The sequence below is a fragment of the Protobothrops mucrosquamatus genome, unplaced genomic scaffold (genome assembly GCF_001527695.2).
Source record: "Protobothrops mucrosquamatus isolate PMUCROS unplaced genomic scaffold, P.Mucros_1.0 scaffold1688, whole genome shotgun sequence".
NCBI classification, from domain to species: Eukaryota; Metazoa; Chordata; class Lepidosauria; order Squamata; family Viperidae; genus Protobothrops; species Protobothrops mucrosquamatus.
Genome location: NW_015387841.1, coordinates 1 through 16,702, shown reverse-complemented (window position 1 = coordinate 16,702; position 16,702 = coordinate 1). Strand labels below are relative to the sequence as shown.

At 35.6% G+C, this 16,702-nt stretch overlaps 1 protein-coding gene across 1 annotated transcript in view; it reads left to right on the top strand.

Moving 5' to 3' along the window:
• LOC107293667 (RAF proto-oncogene serine/threonine-protein kinase-like) overlaps positions 1 to 16,208 on the top strand; it is a 59,079-nt gene extending 42,871 nt beyond the window's left edge. Inside the window, exons 2-3 of the mRNA XM_015822829.1 lie at positions 11,025 to 11,115; positions 15,591 to 16,208. Of these exons, the coding sequence (XP_015678315.1) occupies positions 11,080 to 11,115; positions 15,591 to 15,878 (324 nt within the window). The 5' untranslated portion in view covers positions 11,025 to 11,079 and the 3' untranslated portion in view covers positions 15,879 to 16,208. The remainder of the gene's footprint in view (positions 1 to 11,024; positions 11,116 to 15,590) is intronic.
• The last annotated feature ends 494 nt before the right edge of the window (positions 16,209 to 16,702 follow it).

Sequence of the window (16,702 nt, the reverse complement as noted above, 5' to 3'; positions counted from 1 at the left end):
AGATTTGTTGAAAGTAATGTTCCAGTAGGTTTCATTTACATCAGACAAGCAGCAGATAACAGAATCAAGTAATTTTAGAAATGAGCTGTAATCTAAAGGAAAAACTAAAGGGAGAGTTGAATGTAGGAGAGCGATTGAGTTTTCTTTCTCAACCTTTTAAAAATTTGCTGAGTTAGCTGTACTTTGGTATTTTAGCCAAAGAATTATAAAAAGAAAGCCAGCTAATGTTTCAGACTAAGCAGCATCCATATAGCTGAAAGATTCTTCTTTGGCATCCATATGGCTGAAAGACTCTTCTTTGGCATCTTTCATAGTGCTATTTTTAATTATTCCAGAGGATCCCTTGTAATTTTAAGCCAAAGGACAGTAATTGAAGTTTGTTTTATTTGTTTTATACCCAGGAAAAACATCTAATAGGATAAAAAATGTGATTATTGCCCTTCTTAATGCTTTGCTTACATAATAATACAATGAAAACTGATTTTTTTTCTGATGTATTTCTGGTTCAGCTTCATCAGTTTCCTTGTTGATTTTGAATATTAGCTTCTTCATTTTGCAGGAAAAGTTTTCTTGAAACCTTAACACTATAGTGAGATTTTATTAAAATGTATAATTGTGTTAAAGACATATACCACAGTTTTCCCTGACCCAGTTTTAGATGTTAGACATCAACTCTTAGCCATGTTGTCTATGGAGCTAGAGATTTCTAAGAGCAAGCAGAGAAGGCTGTCCTCCTAGACTCCATCAGATGAAATTCTTTAACCGACAGGGTCCATAACATATGCTTCCTGCATGACTGGGTGGGATGGGTTATGTAATTGGAATAAGATGATTCTTCAGATAATCTGGTCCTGTGCTTTAAAAGTGAGGACCAATACCTTGAATTGGACCTGGGAGAAAACTGGCACCCAGTGCAGCTCATGTAGCAGAGTTGTCACATATGCACCCTTGAGGTATCCAAAACTGCTTGCCTGGCCACATTCTGCACTAGCCGAAACTCCTGGGTATTCTTCAAGGGTACTCTATGTAGAATGCATTGCAGTAGTCCACATTCTTCCAGTTTCATAAGAGCTGGGAAAGATCTGTTTCAAGGACCTTTGTGATCCTCACAAAAATCAGACCCAAAATGTTGTTAAATGTGTACTCTGATTCCAGAGAGTAGACATAAGATAGGGAAAAAACCCTATATAAAATGTAGCCATTTTGTCATATAAAAAGTTAAGTGACCTTTATTACACAATTGAATTTGCTATAAAGGAATGCCAATTTCAATGAAGGCTAATGAAGGGTTTCCTTACAGTATTGATGCTCCTCACCGCTATATTTCATTAACTTAGTACAGGTAGTCCTCAACTTACAACAGTTCATTTAGTGACTGTTCAAAGTTACATCATTGCAGCATCCCCATCATGGTTTGATCAAAATTCAGATGTTTAGCAACTGGTTCATATTTATGACAGTTGCAGTGTCCCAGAATCATATGATCACATTTTGTGACTTTCTGATGAGCAAAGTCAATGGGGAAGCTAGATTCATTTAACAACTTTGTTACTAATTTAACAACTGCAGTGATGCCATTTACAGCTGTGGCAAGGAAGGTCATAAAATGGGGCAAAATTCTCTTAACTGTCTCACTTAGCAACAAAAATTTTGGGCTCAATTGTGGTTGTAGGTCAAGGACTACCTGTAGAATACTTGGTAGAGAAGGCTTCAGGGAAGTTTTACATTGGCATTCTGTTGCATGAAAAGATAGAATTAATTAGAGACTTTACTTGGGAATGTGTTTATATGTGCATTTATTTCTGGACTGACTAGTCTTAAATCAGGTCTTCAACACCATAGCTGCTTCCTTTCTGTGCCAACCAATTAGGCTGTTGCTTTTTCATGAAAAATAATCATGTTGTTCTTTATGAAGAAATCTTCATTCAGGGGGTTTCCTTATGGATGCAAGATGAACATTTTGGTACAGAAAAGAGAACGTAGATGGGTCCTGTTTTGGGCCCTGGGATTGCAGACAGCAGCAGCCTGCCTCGTATTTGCTTAGAATTTATACATTGTGTATTAGAAATCTTATGACTGGGTGTATGAGAGATTCTTCGTTGTTTGAGTTGTAGATATGGATACAAATTTACAAACCAGACAGTTTCATTTAAGGCTGGCAGCAATTCCTCACTTTGCAGCTGTTGGAAAAAGTGCTACAACAATCAGAGGGATTTCAACAGTCTGACTTTGCTGTATAAATGTTTGTTATCCATGGGAATTCATTTATTTACTTGGGATTCTATGGTACTTCAGTGCATAGAGTCAGCCTTACAATTCTCATTACTAGTTATTAAGTTTAAAACAAAGTAGATCCTAAAACAATGACTAGTAGCAATCAGGAAAGCAACATAGTAAGATCACTAAAAAGAAAAAAAAAACCATCATAAATTGTAAAGGGAAAAAAATGTGTTGTTTGAATTTGTCAGGTTAAAAAAATAACATTTTGCATAACTAGAACATCTTTTAGATGCTAGCATTATTATGCCAGACTACTGTTAACCCATGATAGTGTTATTAGTTCATCTCTTATTCTTATCCATATTAGAAAATTTACACATTCTTCTCATCTAATAGGCATAAAAATGAATGAGCAGTTGAGAAGTTCTTAGCTGGTGTGCTAAACTGTCACCATTTTGACAGAAAAATGCTAGTTTATTATAGAAATTCTATTTAGCATATTCTGCAAGATTGCTGTCAACTATGGGATTCTTTTGACAATGTACTAGTTTAACAGAATTTCATTGGGATGTGATGTGTTTTGTATTCATAGAATCATGGAGGTTTTCTAGTCCAACACCCTGGTCAAGGCAGGAGACCTTATACCAGTGATGGCGAACCTTTTAGAGACCGAGTGCCCAAACTGCAACCCAAAACCCACTTATGTATTGTTGGGTGCCAGGTGGGCGTGGCCCATTGGGTGGGTGTGGCTGCGGTGGTAACGGCAGACTGGGTGGGACTAAAAAGTTCAATCAATCAATTTCAACTTTGCGAGATCTTTTTTTTCCTGCGAGAAGTGGATTGATTGAACCTTTTTTTTTTTTTTTTGCACAAAGCGGCGGAGGCCTAAAGCGAAAAGGTATTATAAAACCCAGCTGAAGGCCTAGGACTGGGGCAATGGTACGCGTGCCCACAGAGAGGGCTCTGCGTGCCACCTGTGGCACGCGTGCCGTAGGTTCGCCATCATGGCCTTATACCATCCTGGTCAAATTGTTATCCAGTCTGTTCTTGAAAACCTTCAGTGATGGAGAACCCACAATTCTGGAAGGAATACTGTTCCATTGATTAATTGTTCTCACTATCAGGAAACTTATCCTTACTTCAAGGTTGGATCTCTCTTTAATGAGGTTCCACCCATTACTTCTTGTCTTGCCCTTGGGTGCTTTGGAAAATAAGTTAATCCCCTCTTCTCTGTGACAGCCTCTCAAGTACTGGAAGAGAGTTACAATGGCTCCCCTCATTCTTTTCTTAGGCCAGACATACCTAGTTCACTTAGCCATTCATCTTATGGTTTAGCCTCCAGCTCCCTTATCATCTTTGCTACTCTTCTCTGCACACTTTTCTAGACGTTTAAACAGTACAGTTGTATGATCTTTTTATTCAGAAGTTGCAGTATGGCGACATATCCATAGAGTATATAGAGTAAATAGAGTTTTCAGTCTTCATAATATTGCTTTTAGGCTTAAATCTGCTAATTGCTGCAGGATATATTTAGAATTAATCAGTTTTCCAACTAAGTATAGTCCAAGTGCTTTGGTGTTCTCTACAAAGGATTGAGTAAATTGTTTTGATACTAAGCACAGAAGAAAATCTACTTGGTTTGTGCATGATCTTCAATTATTCCTTTTCCTTAAAAAGATCAGGTGTTAAACATGCAGGTATTAACATTTCTTGAATCATCAACACCTGTTTTCCATCCTATTATTGAACAGCTAATAACATACAGCTACTCCTAGTGACATTCTTTTTTTTTTTTTTTTACTTCAAAGACAAATAAACATTTTGTACATGCTCCTCAGGAGGTTGCCATATGACTAAACCAACCAGAAATTCATAAGCTATAAACATAGGCTGAATGTTCTTGGAGGATCCAATCTGAGTCAGTCAATGGGACCAGAGGCTTTTTCTTCCAAGCTCTTGGACTCATGTTGGAGTCCATCCTCGGGGAACTTCTCTATCTCATGCCTACCTAAACTTGATTATTCAGATTGTGATGGCCTGTCGGAACATCTTGAGACAACCTGCTGGTTTCTTCCCTCCAGAAGAAGTATGTATGACATGGATTAGATTTCTGTACAGGTAGTCCTTTAGTTACAACCATTTGTTCAGCAACAGTTCAAAGCTATGGTGGCATTGAACAAATGGTACTTATACTCAGCCACTGAAGTTATGGCCATTGGAGTGCCCCCCCCCGCAATCACATGATCAAAATATGGCATCCTGCCTGCACTTATGACTATAGGGATTCTTCTTTCCACCAACTGCTTATTCCCTTCTCCCTGTCTGACTGCTCTGCATAGTGGCATTCCTCAGTGGTGGTGCTGGGTTAGTAGAAGCTCAGTCTCGGCTCGATGCCCCTGGGCCTCTACTTTAGCCACAGCCTTGCCACCACCACTTAGAAGTGCCGCCTCAAGCTCCATGCCGGTGCCAGCCACTCCAGCACTATAGTGCAAAGCCCCAACTACCCCATTGCCCTGCGTTCCACTATCCTGCTGCATTCAGGCGATCTTTGCTATCTCCACTGCTGATGAGGCACATCTGGCTTGGCCCTATGTAAGGCAACTGCTGGCTGGATGGCATGGCCAGCAAGCTCAGGTGGAGAGAGCTGCCAGAGAGAGTGAAGTGTAGGGTGGCAAGACAGATAGGCTGGCAGAGCGGCAAGATAGGCAGAGGCAGCGGTGTGCAATATCTGAAGCTAATACAGTGAAATTAAGTGTAATAGAATAATTGAGGTCAGTTGTCTTTTGTTTCAGATTGCTGTAATTATGCAAATGAGTAATAACTGCATAGGTTATAAACTTAAGGTAAAACTTAACAGAACCAGAAGGTAAAATATTTTGAATGCAACCAATTTGTTTATGGTTTAAGGTTTTGTTTGGGTCCATTGCATCCAAAGTCCCTTAAATGGGGACTTTTAAACGGGGGTCAGTTAAATTGAAGCTGTACAGTATTATAAGCAAAGGGCAACCAAACATACTAACAAATCATGGTTTATAACTAATTTACTATCCTGACTTGTTTGTGCATAGTGAGCTACAATCCTGGGTTCAAACATTAAAGTTCTTTCTTTCTTCATTTGGTCACTTGTCTATAAATACAGTGGAAGTGAATGGATTGAATACAATATGCCATTTATGCATGTTAACTTTATTATTTTTTCTTTCTAACTAATTTTTATTCATCAGGGATGTTACCTATGTGGAGCTCATCCAAAGCATACGTTGTTTAGGAAGAATTCCTCCAAATAATTAATACTGCTTTTGCTTCTATTATAATATGCATATAGCCGTACCCTAAAAAAAATTGTAAAGTTACCTATTTTACCTTGGAGTCTGTATTCCTAGGGAGAAGTTTGAAATATGGGATTTTTAAAAGTGGTCTTTTAAGGGTACATTGGACTTTCCTGTGGTATTTAAGAATGGGAATATAATCCTTGATGTTCTGGAGGCTCTTGCATGCTGGGAAAATGAGACAAGGCAAGCTATTGCATTCTCTTAATCTATTAGTCAGGGTTACTGCCCCATTCAGTTAGATTAAACTGCTTTAAAATTTAACTCATAGATTGCTGCTCATGAATTTAGCAGGTCAAAATCCTTTTGAACCTATCATTAATTTAATTTTAAGATCTCTTTTGGCATCTTAAATTAGTAGTACTTATTTTATAAGAAGCTGTTTTCAACCAAATGGAATTTTCTTATTCAGTTGTACAGTACTATTCTCACAAACATGTATTTATTTAGGAATTCCTAATCCTACATTTTAAAAGCTTGTATATTAAATATGCTACCATTTTTTTTACTTCTAAAATTATTTTACTAATTTGTTGATTTTGAAACATTGATATTTTGAAACAAATCATTTTGCAAGTATGCATAAATGGTAAATTTTTATCTTTTATTACTCTAAATTCTTTAATAAGTAAACATTTTGCATATTCTAGAGATTTTTTACACAAATGTAGTCAGTTTATTTATATAATGATTATTCTAAATATTTGGAACTGTATAAGCATATATCTGTTTGGTCTTTATTAAATCTATAGACCATTTGATTTCCAGTTGTGTTCCTTTATTGAAGTTCTGAAATACTGAAAATTAAGCTAATCTCATTATAAGCGTGTTTGTGCTTATACTGTAATTAAACATGAGTGTTATATACATTCTTTGTGCTAAAACTGCCAATTATATCAACATATTTTCTAATAAAATGTCACCAATAGTTTTGAAAAGAGTCTCTCTGGGTGATCATGAGTTCTAATCCTGGCTTAGGCATGAACCCAGCTGGGTGTCCTTGGGCCAAACACACTGTCAGCCCTAGGAAGAAAACAAGGGCAAACCACTTCTGAAATCTTGCCAGGAAAACTTCAGGAACTTGTCCAGGCAATCACCAAGAGTCGAGACTGACTCGAAGGTTAAATAAGTAATTGAAACTATTATAAAAAGATAAGCAGATGAATCTTGGATAAAGTGTATGTGAATGTAGCGTGAAAAATATGTTATATGCTCATTTTTCTGGTTTTAGAATATCTGTGTAAGTAAATAATCCATTGAATTAAAGGATTTGAAACCTTGATACGCAAATTATCATTACATAGATATTAGTATCTCCCATCTTTAAAACATGTTGCAAGGCGAGAGATGGTGGGACGGAGTGGGTGGTGTGCTGGGATTGCCTGCCCTGGCGTGTCCGCGGGCAAACTGAGAGATGGTGGGATGGAATGGACAGCGTGTCGGGATTGCCTGCCTCCCCCCTTCTCCCTGCCTCTGCCTCCGTTCTTGGACTTACCTGTGCTGTGTGGGCTGCGGCTGTTGTCGGACACCATCGGCCCCTGCATGCTTTTCACCGCCTTGCTGGCCACCCCCACCCCCGGGGTTATTTTTGGTGTAGGGCTTATATTAGGCGCACCCTAAAAAATCAGACTAGGGCTTTTTTTTCTGGGTGGGGCTTATTTTCAGGGAAACAAGTATATATCAAAACAGCAGAACAAATTGGCAACTGAGATCTTAACCAATATGCTACAATGGTATCTAAAGATAAGCTTACTCAATATTCTTTCTCTCCAAGGGAATACTTAGGTCTTAAGAGCTGGCAGGGTCCTCATCATCTGAATTCTGGATTAGCAGACATCTGAAACAGCATGGAATAGATAATTTATGAATATGTTCTCTCCTAGTTCCACTGTTGTAACAGTCAATGAAAACATACCACTAAATTTCATTCTAAATTAACTTTTCATTGACATTGCTCTTCTTTTTCCAAATAAAATACTCTAACCACCATCCCTTGTGTTTTTTAATTTTAATCTAAAACCTACTTTGTAGAAATGTAATGTCAATATAGCTCATATTGCCACTTTAGTAAATTCTGAGATATCTCTACTCTGGTGAAGTCATGTGATATTGAAGAAATTAAAATGTTTTCATATATTAACTCTGATGCAAGTAAAACTTACCTTAATTTTCTTCTGATCCTATTAATATTTGTATTAATTGCAAAATCAATAATCCTCAAATAATTTTTGCAATATTTTAGGAAGCACTGCATAAGAAAGGAGTTTGAGATTGTTTATAATATATCGTGATTCCAGAGCCACTATGTTCTGTACCATCAAATCAACTTCCAGTTTTTTAATGTGTTATGTAACAATTATTTGCATTAGCTCATTTGAATTTACTAGAAGCACAAGCATGGTATATTTCCTCCTTATAAATTATTTCTTCTCTATCTTTTATATAGAAATCTTTAGTAAGCATAATTTGAATTTAGTTCAACTTTTATGTTGAAAAATAATTCTTTTTTTTTCAGTTATAGTGAGATGTATCAAATGGTGTTTTTCAGAAGAGTATTAATGGCCAAAGTGGTAAACATTTCTTCCATGTTGTGCATTCCCATTTCTGCTTCAGAAGATTAGAGCACTTTCCAGAGCAGACATGCAGAGTTTGTCCTGAAGAGGATTCTGTTAATTAATTTGCAGTTCAAGCATCTCAGTTTTCTTCTCTTTTCTTATCAGATTAATCTTGAACTGGGTTTAGCCTTTGTTTTCAGCATTTTGCCCTTCCTAGCAATGTTTAAATAACATGCATTTTTTCTTTAAAGGATTAGAAACCATTAACCATGCAAATACAGAAATATAACTGCAGTATTTGTACACATTATCAATAGAAAAGAAATATTATTCTGATTCCCAAGTTCATAAAATATACAGCATTGCATTCTTTAACCCACATATAAGGTATGACTGAAACGATGCAGCTTTTTCAAGTTGACTGCATTAAGGGTTAATCTTGTATTGATGGAAGCAGAGCTTTTTGTAGCAGATAATTGAACTGGTGGGGTGGAAGACTGGAGGTCTCTAGAGTTTCACCCTCACCCAGCCTTGTGCCTTGGGGTTAGCAGCTTGGTAATTCCCATTGCCAGCACCTATTTTCCAGGGGTGCCTCATCTGGTATCCACCCTGTAATTTAAGTTTTAATATTAATTGCTATGGTAAAGTAAAAGCCCCTAAATTTACAAGAGTGTGGTTATTAAGGTGTGTGTGTGTGTGTGTGTGTGTGTGTATCTTTGTTCATCAACTTCCCCTTAATGTTGTGGAATTGCGAATAAATTTTAAAAACCCCTACTTTATAAGAGTGGTCTTATTAAGGGATTAGTAAATGAATTTGGTGAACAATTTTGATATTGCAGAAATAAGAAATTATTGCAGAAGTAATATTATAAGTAAGTATCATTAATGTCAATTAATAAAAATCCTGGATTTATATATTGTGGAATAAATAGCTGGGTTAAAAGCTTCTGTGATGTGACATATCTCAGAATTACATTTAAGTAGTCTGAGTAAAAGTTATAGAAAACACATTTAAAATGCAGCATATATTTGGCATAGTTGATTTGAATCAAATAACAAGGATTTAAAAGATTCCCTTCTCTCCCCATCTTTCAAATCCCTTGTGTTGCTAATTCACATCATTGCCATAATTTTGGTAGAGTTAGTGTTTTTCTGTGATTAAAAGGATAAACTACAATGGTTTACTATTAATGCTGACACATAATATATTGGCATCTGCTATTATGGTTATTATGACATATATAGAATTTCATGAACCACTAGTTTTCATTTTTCCACTTCAAGGTATTCAGAGAAACTTCAACTGAGTTATCTTACAAATAGAGGAGTTCCTTCTGTTTATTAAGGAGACTCCCAATCTAGAGAACTTGGCAGGACCTAGTGAGAAGATGGGTCTTTGCTAATTCAATATTTAATCTACATCTCTAGTATTGATAGCAGTACCCTTTGGCGCACATTTTTAGCATTTCTTTTACTATGGTGATGATGATTAAAACTTTGTGCTTTGCACAAAATTGCATTTTTGAAGAGGAATGCTTCCCTAAGTTAAGTTATTAAATGTTATAAGGCAATAGTAGATTCCTGGACTTGGTAGAGGTTTTTATTAGATCACTGATTCTCAACCTGTGGTCTGCGGACCCCAGGGGGCCCACGATGTCACAAGGGTCCATGAAGTCTTCAAGAAATGTTATGATTTAAATCTTAAGTCTTAGTGGTCCATGGCCACAAAAAGTATTTAAAGGGGCTCCGTGGTGAAGTAAAGATTGAGAACCTATGTATTAGACGATCTTCTAGATCCCTTGCAAACTTTATATTTTATGAAATGACACTGGGTGATGGAAAGAATGGGCTAGGCTGGGCTGGTACAGGTACTCCTCAACATGCAACCACAACTGAGCCTAGAATTTCTGCTGTTAAGCGAGACATTTGTTAAGTGAATAACTGCAGCTGATAAGTTAGTAACCCGGTTGTTAATGAACCTGGCTTCCCCGTTGACTTTGCTTGTGAGATGATCGCAAAAGATGATCACATGACCTTGGGACACAGTCATAAATAGGAGTCAGTTGCCAAGCATCTGAATTTTGGTCACATAATCATGGGGGTGCTACAAAGGTTGTAACTGTGAAAAATGGTCATAAGTCACATTTTTCAGTGCCGTTGTAACATTGAACACTCATTAAACGAATTGTTACAAGTTGAGGAATACCTGTACATGCACGGGCAGAGAGATTTTAAAAATGTATCTTGCTTTTTTTCCTCATGGTTAACATCCTTCAGTAATCAATCTATCCTATACACCAGGAGTTGCAAAAACGTGGGTTTTTGAAATTATAATGTATATGCATAATTTGTTGCCATTATTTTGAACTTTTTAAAGGGGTGCGAGAATATATCAGAAGCGGTTTAGGGGCGTGGGGTATAGAAAAGGGAGCCGCTGCTCTACACTGACTTTGAATCTAATGTTTGACCGCAAATCTAGGGAATTTTTAAAGAGTTCAAACAAGCATCTTCTGTGGTTGTAAAAAATAAGTGACTCTGGAAACTGAAAAGCTTCTTGATAAATCTTACTGATAACTAAGGGTTCAAAATTAAACTGAATTAAAATTCTGAAAATATTCTTTTAAAAATGCATGTGTGGGAGGGAGGATTCCTCTGTATGGTTCTAAAAAGCTTTTGGTAGACGTGGATAGAAAAAACTTTTTTTTCATGAGATAGTAATTAGTCATGGTGCAAGCTCAGTGATATAGTGGAACTTGAGACCAAAGAGAAATGTTGAAGATTTGGTGTGTACTAAGATCGGAAATAGAAATTTATCACATACTGAGGAGTTGTTAATTTGAGCAGATTATATATGGTGTATCACTTTAATGTACCTGGTGTGGCCTAGTTATGATGGACATATTGCATTTGATATTCTTAGGGCTGGAGCACATAACTACATTTGCCATGGTGGAGATGTTGCTGAAAACGGGAGCATGGGATATCAGTGCATGATCACGGAGCTCCACACAGTAAGTACTTCTGTATGTTCTAGCCAGGATGGTGATGGCAGCATCCCCGTGGCAAAATATGTGCACTCCAGCCCTTAGTCTTTAATTGTTGTGCCATCTCTGAAACATATTCTAGGTCAGCCCTTGAAAATAAAGACACTTGAAAAGAAGAAACGGACACTTTGAAAATGAGAATTGATCATGATTATCATCCGGGTTGATAGGTATATGTTTTAGAAACAAACATAATCGAATTCTGAAGGATTAGGGTATGAAGTGCAGTTTTACAAAGTAAAGGCAAAAAGCAACACATAAAAAATCTGGTACAAATAATAAAATCAGTAAAGATTATGTCTCTGCCATACTGTATGTGGAAGAATTCTAAAAGGAAACTTTCCAAATTTCTGAATATATTTTCAGAACTATTTATACTTTTTCATGTAGTTTACTAGTTTTAGTTGTTTAAATAAGGGATTTCAGGGTCATAAAAACAGAGTTTTTTAGTTGTTTAATTGGTAAGAGTTCTCCACACTTACACACTTAACTTTCCATGAAAAAGTTAAACATTCACTTTTTCCTAATAGTCATCTGTCTCTCTCTCTTTTTTGAAAAACATGTTTGTTTACTTTTTTAAAGAAAAAAAACCAGTTCATACAAATCTTCCTCAAAACCTTTCAATTTATGGTGCTGCAGAGATAATATAAAATTTGTTCGGTGCCCAAACTGCATACAATCCTTTTATGGGAAATGGCATTTCATTTTTAAAGGCCCATTAAAGCCCAGAACTTTCCCATTGTGGAATTTCTAATAGGGGACTGTTTATATCCCTCTTCAAAGGCCTTTGGGCCGCCATTATATAAATAGTAAACTTTATGCCCAGCATAATATGAGACTATGCTGATAATTTGGTGGTGATTACATGCTTTGTAATATTTATAGTTCAAGTTCAACATAATATCCTCAGTTCTTGATACTAATACAATCGGGTATTCTTAAACCAGTTTGATGCTGCATTATTTTGATTTGCTGTAATTGGTGATACATCATGCAAAATAAGTAATAATATGAATGATCAAAAAGGAAGTAAAGAAGGACATGACTTATTTTGATCAGAATGACAAAAGCAGATTTATTTATTTCTATCTGATAGTAACATTGATGGCAGTACATTAAAAGCTCACTGATGTAGAAGTTTGTCATCTTAGGGTGAGATGTTGGTATAAAGTTATTTTTCACAGCCACACAGAGTAGAATGTACAGTATATCATCAGACTGTTTACTGAAAGGAATTATTTTTTGCCAACTCATGTACTTTTGAGATACCTGTTTGAAGATTCGTAGTTCTTTCTCAAAATCATAGATTTATTGATGTTAGAGTTTTCCTTATTGATCTTCTTAAGGAAGGCTAGTGATATTTTCTAATACCCTGTAAATACTTGGAATATCTGTTTTCGAAGATTATGTTTGGTATGAGAAATGGCATAGGAAACTGTAGATGAGTTGGCAAAAATAATCCCTTTCAGTAAACACAGCTGAATAAATAGCCTTTCCACAAATGTCAGGTCAATGATAATATTTTTTGAACCTCAGATTCTCATAGTGAATAGGTACTGCACCACCATAACTATAAAATCCAAAGATGAGCCTCTAGCATGTTAAAATTTCCCTGTTAAGAAACTAAGCTAAGACTGGAAAACTTTATATCAAATATCCACAGTCATTAAAATCATTGGTGTCACTTGCTATCTCTCAGTCTAAACTACTTCATAGGTTTGTTGTGAAGAATATATTTGGACAAAGCTTGCTTGATTTTCTAGATAAAAGGTGAGTTATCAATGTTTTAAATGAATAGCATAGACAAGGAATATCAATCAAGTGCAAGTTGCGGATTGTTTGATTATGCTGTGGTGAACAACAGACATCAACATTTGAGGGCTGATAATGTTTCACCTCTTTTGCCACTCTTGATAAGAGACACCCGTCTGAACTGGCAGTTCAATGAACTGTTCTTGATGTCGTCATTATTGACCTATAGAAATGTTGATATTGGAATCACTACAAATGTACTAATGTAATAATCATATTACATTATTTAATGTAATATGTGAATAATTTCTGCATACATTTTAGAAGCCCTTCACCAGAGATAATTATTTAAAATATCTACTAATAATGTCATGAATTTTGTAGGCTTCTGTGATCAATTTTCCTCTAAATCTTATAGTCTATTAAATTAAATGAACATGCAGAATAGAAATTAACCAAAAGAATGTTTAATACACTGAAGCCGATGAGAACGTGCTGAAATGAAATTCAAATTATATGTGATCATGACTCCTAACAAACTGTAACATAAACCTAAAAATGCTTCTGTGAAATAATTTCTATTTAACACTTAACCCTTCCCTGATCTGAGGGCTCCCTATAAGCAAGAATGTGATCATGGTTGATAAAGGTTCCTTTAAACCATAGTTTTATTGCTTTGACTCAAACATACATTTACATAAATAACTAGTGTCTCAAATACATTTGAAATAGTAAATTTGAAACATTTTATATGATTTCGCATATTTACCCATAGTCTCAAACTGAAGAATGCTATGTTTGAACCTAATTGAATTGCATTTAATAATTTCTGAAAAATAGATTCAAATATTCCAGAAAAATTCCACTATTGTATAACAATGCAGCATTGTTGAATCAATTATAGTTGGTTGGATTCATTCATTGTGCTAGATGTACATTGTGTTTTATAAACCACAATAGCTATACTTATTGAACATATTGTCATAGTGTAACAAAGGATGGACCTCTACAGCAGAAAAACAAAACCAAACAATAACAAAAAACAGGATTAAGAGAGTCTTGTGGCACCTGAAGGATTAACTATTTTATTATAACGTGTAGGACTGCATTTTGCATGCCATATAATTATTTCTATTTTTCTTTAATAATCACACTCATTTTAAATGGTTTTAAATGCTATTCAAAATGTTTCGTTTTTCCTCCAAAATAATGTAAGCTATAGTAAGTATACGGTGCTGAGATTCTTACATTGCTTAAATGTCAAGAAAAATACACAAAAGCTGAGAGCTGTTATTTCACCACTAGAACCCAAAAGCCACATTCCTATATGTATTGTCAATAGGGAATGTCTGTATGCATGATTCATACAAAAATGTTTGTTTATTAGAATACTAATACTGTAAAATAGCATGTCTTTTAGTATGGAAATTTTTTCCACAGAGAAATATAACTGTGGAAAATGTCCTGCCTCAATGCTTATTCTATACTATTTTCCTGTGCTACTATCACAATTCTAGGTAGGCTTTTGCCTTTCTTTGCCATTCAGTACTTAGCCAGAGGTCATGGAGGGACCCCAGAGGCTAGTGCATTTTTCTCATCTGCTCTTTGTGGAGGTTGTCAAAGCATAGCTCCTTTCTCCCTCCTAGTGGCAAAAAATGTGATAAAAAGTCAGACTGGGTAAATTCATCTGTTCTCATAAAAATTTAAGTGAGTCATATTTGGCTGGAAGTGTCAGCGTGCATGTGTCTTATGGATGGCATTCTCTGAAAATGACAAACACTTCTGACCTTAACAAGGTGAAATCTCAGTGTTTGGTGTACATTGCAAAAATAATACAAAATAAGCCACATAAGTAAAAGCAAGTTGCCATTAAACCTAATTTGGAATGGGTGGAATAGATTGTATTTTCTATTTTCACCATTCAGACTACTTGTTCTCTCCAATTTGTGTGCAGAATTCTAATTGTTGAAGATTCTCTAACAAATTAAGCTGGTCAGTTTTTGTTAATGAAGATGGCACTACAGTTTTAGAAATTGAAATAATATTCCAGTAACTGAATAGATAATTTTAAATTGTACATGCTTGTACTAATCTAATATAAAAGAATAGTGTTTAAATCCAGGGTTTAGTTCCTAGATCAAATGTTAGGGGAATGTTAAATTTCAAGATCAGTTTTGATTAGTTCTGATAATTAAAAGTATACTTGCTCTCCAGTCTATTATGGTAATAATGAGATCTTGTCTATGTCTGTTAACATTGTATTGGTATGTAACATTCTGTATAGGCTGATGAAAAAAAATCCCTCCAGCATGAAGACAGAGCTACTACCTTTTAAAGAAGTTGTTAGCAAACAAATATGTCTGTTATTAGAACTAAAATAAAGTAGTCTCTTGCTTAGTAACATGTACTGGTCCCAATTGGGGTCATAAGTCAAGGACTACCTGTAAACAGTTGGTCTTATTGGTTGGTTGGTTGGTTGGTTGGTTATAATGTGCTGCTCCAGAAATATGTTCATGTATCTGTGTATATCCACTAAGGCAAAATAAACTCAATTGATGATGAACTTTTCTTATATTTAACAAGTGAATTATAAATCCTTCACTACACATCGGTGTTGCAAATACTTACTTTTAGCAAAATAATAAGCTGGTTTCAGCATGCTCTTGAGGAGACCTGTCTTTCTTTTAAAGGTTTGGTTGCTTAAATCTGCTTCAATGGACCACATTCCCGGAGCTTGGAAGACTCTTCCTGATGGAATTGGATTAAAGGATTCTGTCTTCAATGGATCCAGTTGTATTTCACCTACCATTGTTGAACAATTTGGTTATCAGCGCAGAGCATCTGATGATGGGAAACTTTTAGATTCCTCCAAGACAAGTAATACTATTCGTGTTTTTTTGCCTAATAAGCAACGCACAGTGGTGAGTCTGTTTCTTGTTTTGAGCAAAATAAAAGATTCACTGTTTTTTCCCTACTAGTTCATTCCAGTGCCCCAATAGTCTAAAAATGTTTAAATGTGGAAGAGTCCAGAATAGATACACTGACATTTTGTTCAACATGTTTACTCAATATATACACACCATAACTTTGGAGAAAGTAGTGAGACTGGTGTAATTTCTCTGAATATATGTATACCTACTCTTATGAGTAGGTCCTGCTAACGTATCCTTTCTGGACGTTAGATGGTTTCTTGTATTTTGCTCTTGGCTTGAAAGAGACTACTGAGTTGAGCCTCAAAAGAATTTTAGACTTGCATCCACATCATGAATATAGATTGTTAAACATTGCAGCAAAAATCACATCAGCTCAGGCAAATTAGAAAGAATCTGAAATGGATTCTTTTGTTAAATGGCTGACAAGCTTCTGGACATGGTAATGGTAAATTTAGATAGAATCTTAATTTTACTCATATAAATGATCTATAAACGTGTTTCTCATCTGTGAATAACATTTTTGCTTTCTTCTCTGACATCTTATTCAGGTTTTTTGTTTTTGCCACATATGGAACAGGGATGGCATTCTCTGACCCTTCTCTGTTTGTACAAAGTTTAACCTTAGTTTGCCTATGGCTACTAAAAAGTGCTTAAATGTGAGATTGTGTATTGTAAAGAAACCCAATATAAGAGTAAAGCTACTGGACTGTCTTCTGTGAGTTTTTTTTTAAAAGGCAGAAACAGAAACCTCTCATGTCTAGTTCCCTTCTTCCAGGGATATTTTTCTTTTTCCTTGGTTGCCTTAATCTGCATAATTGCTTATTAGGATTAACAGTTACCAGGTTTCCTCTCAATCAAAATCTAAAATT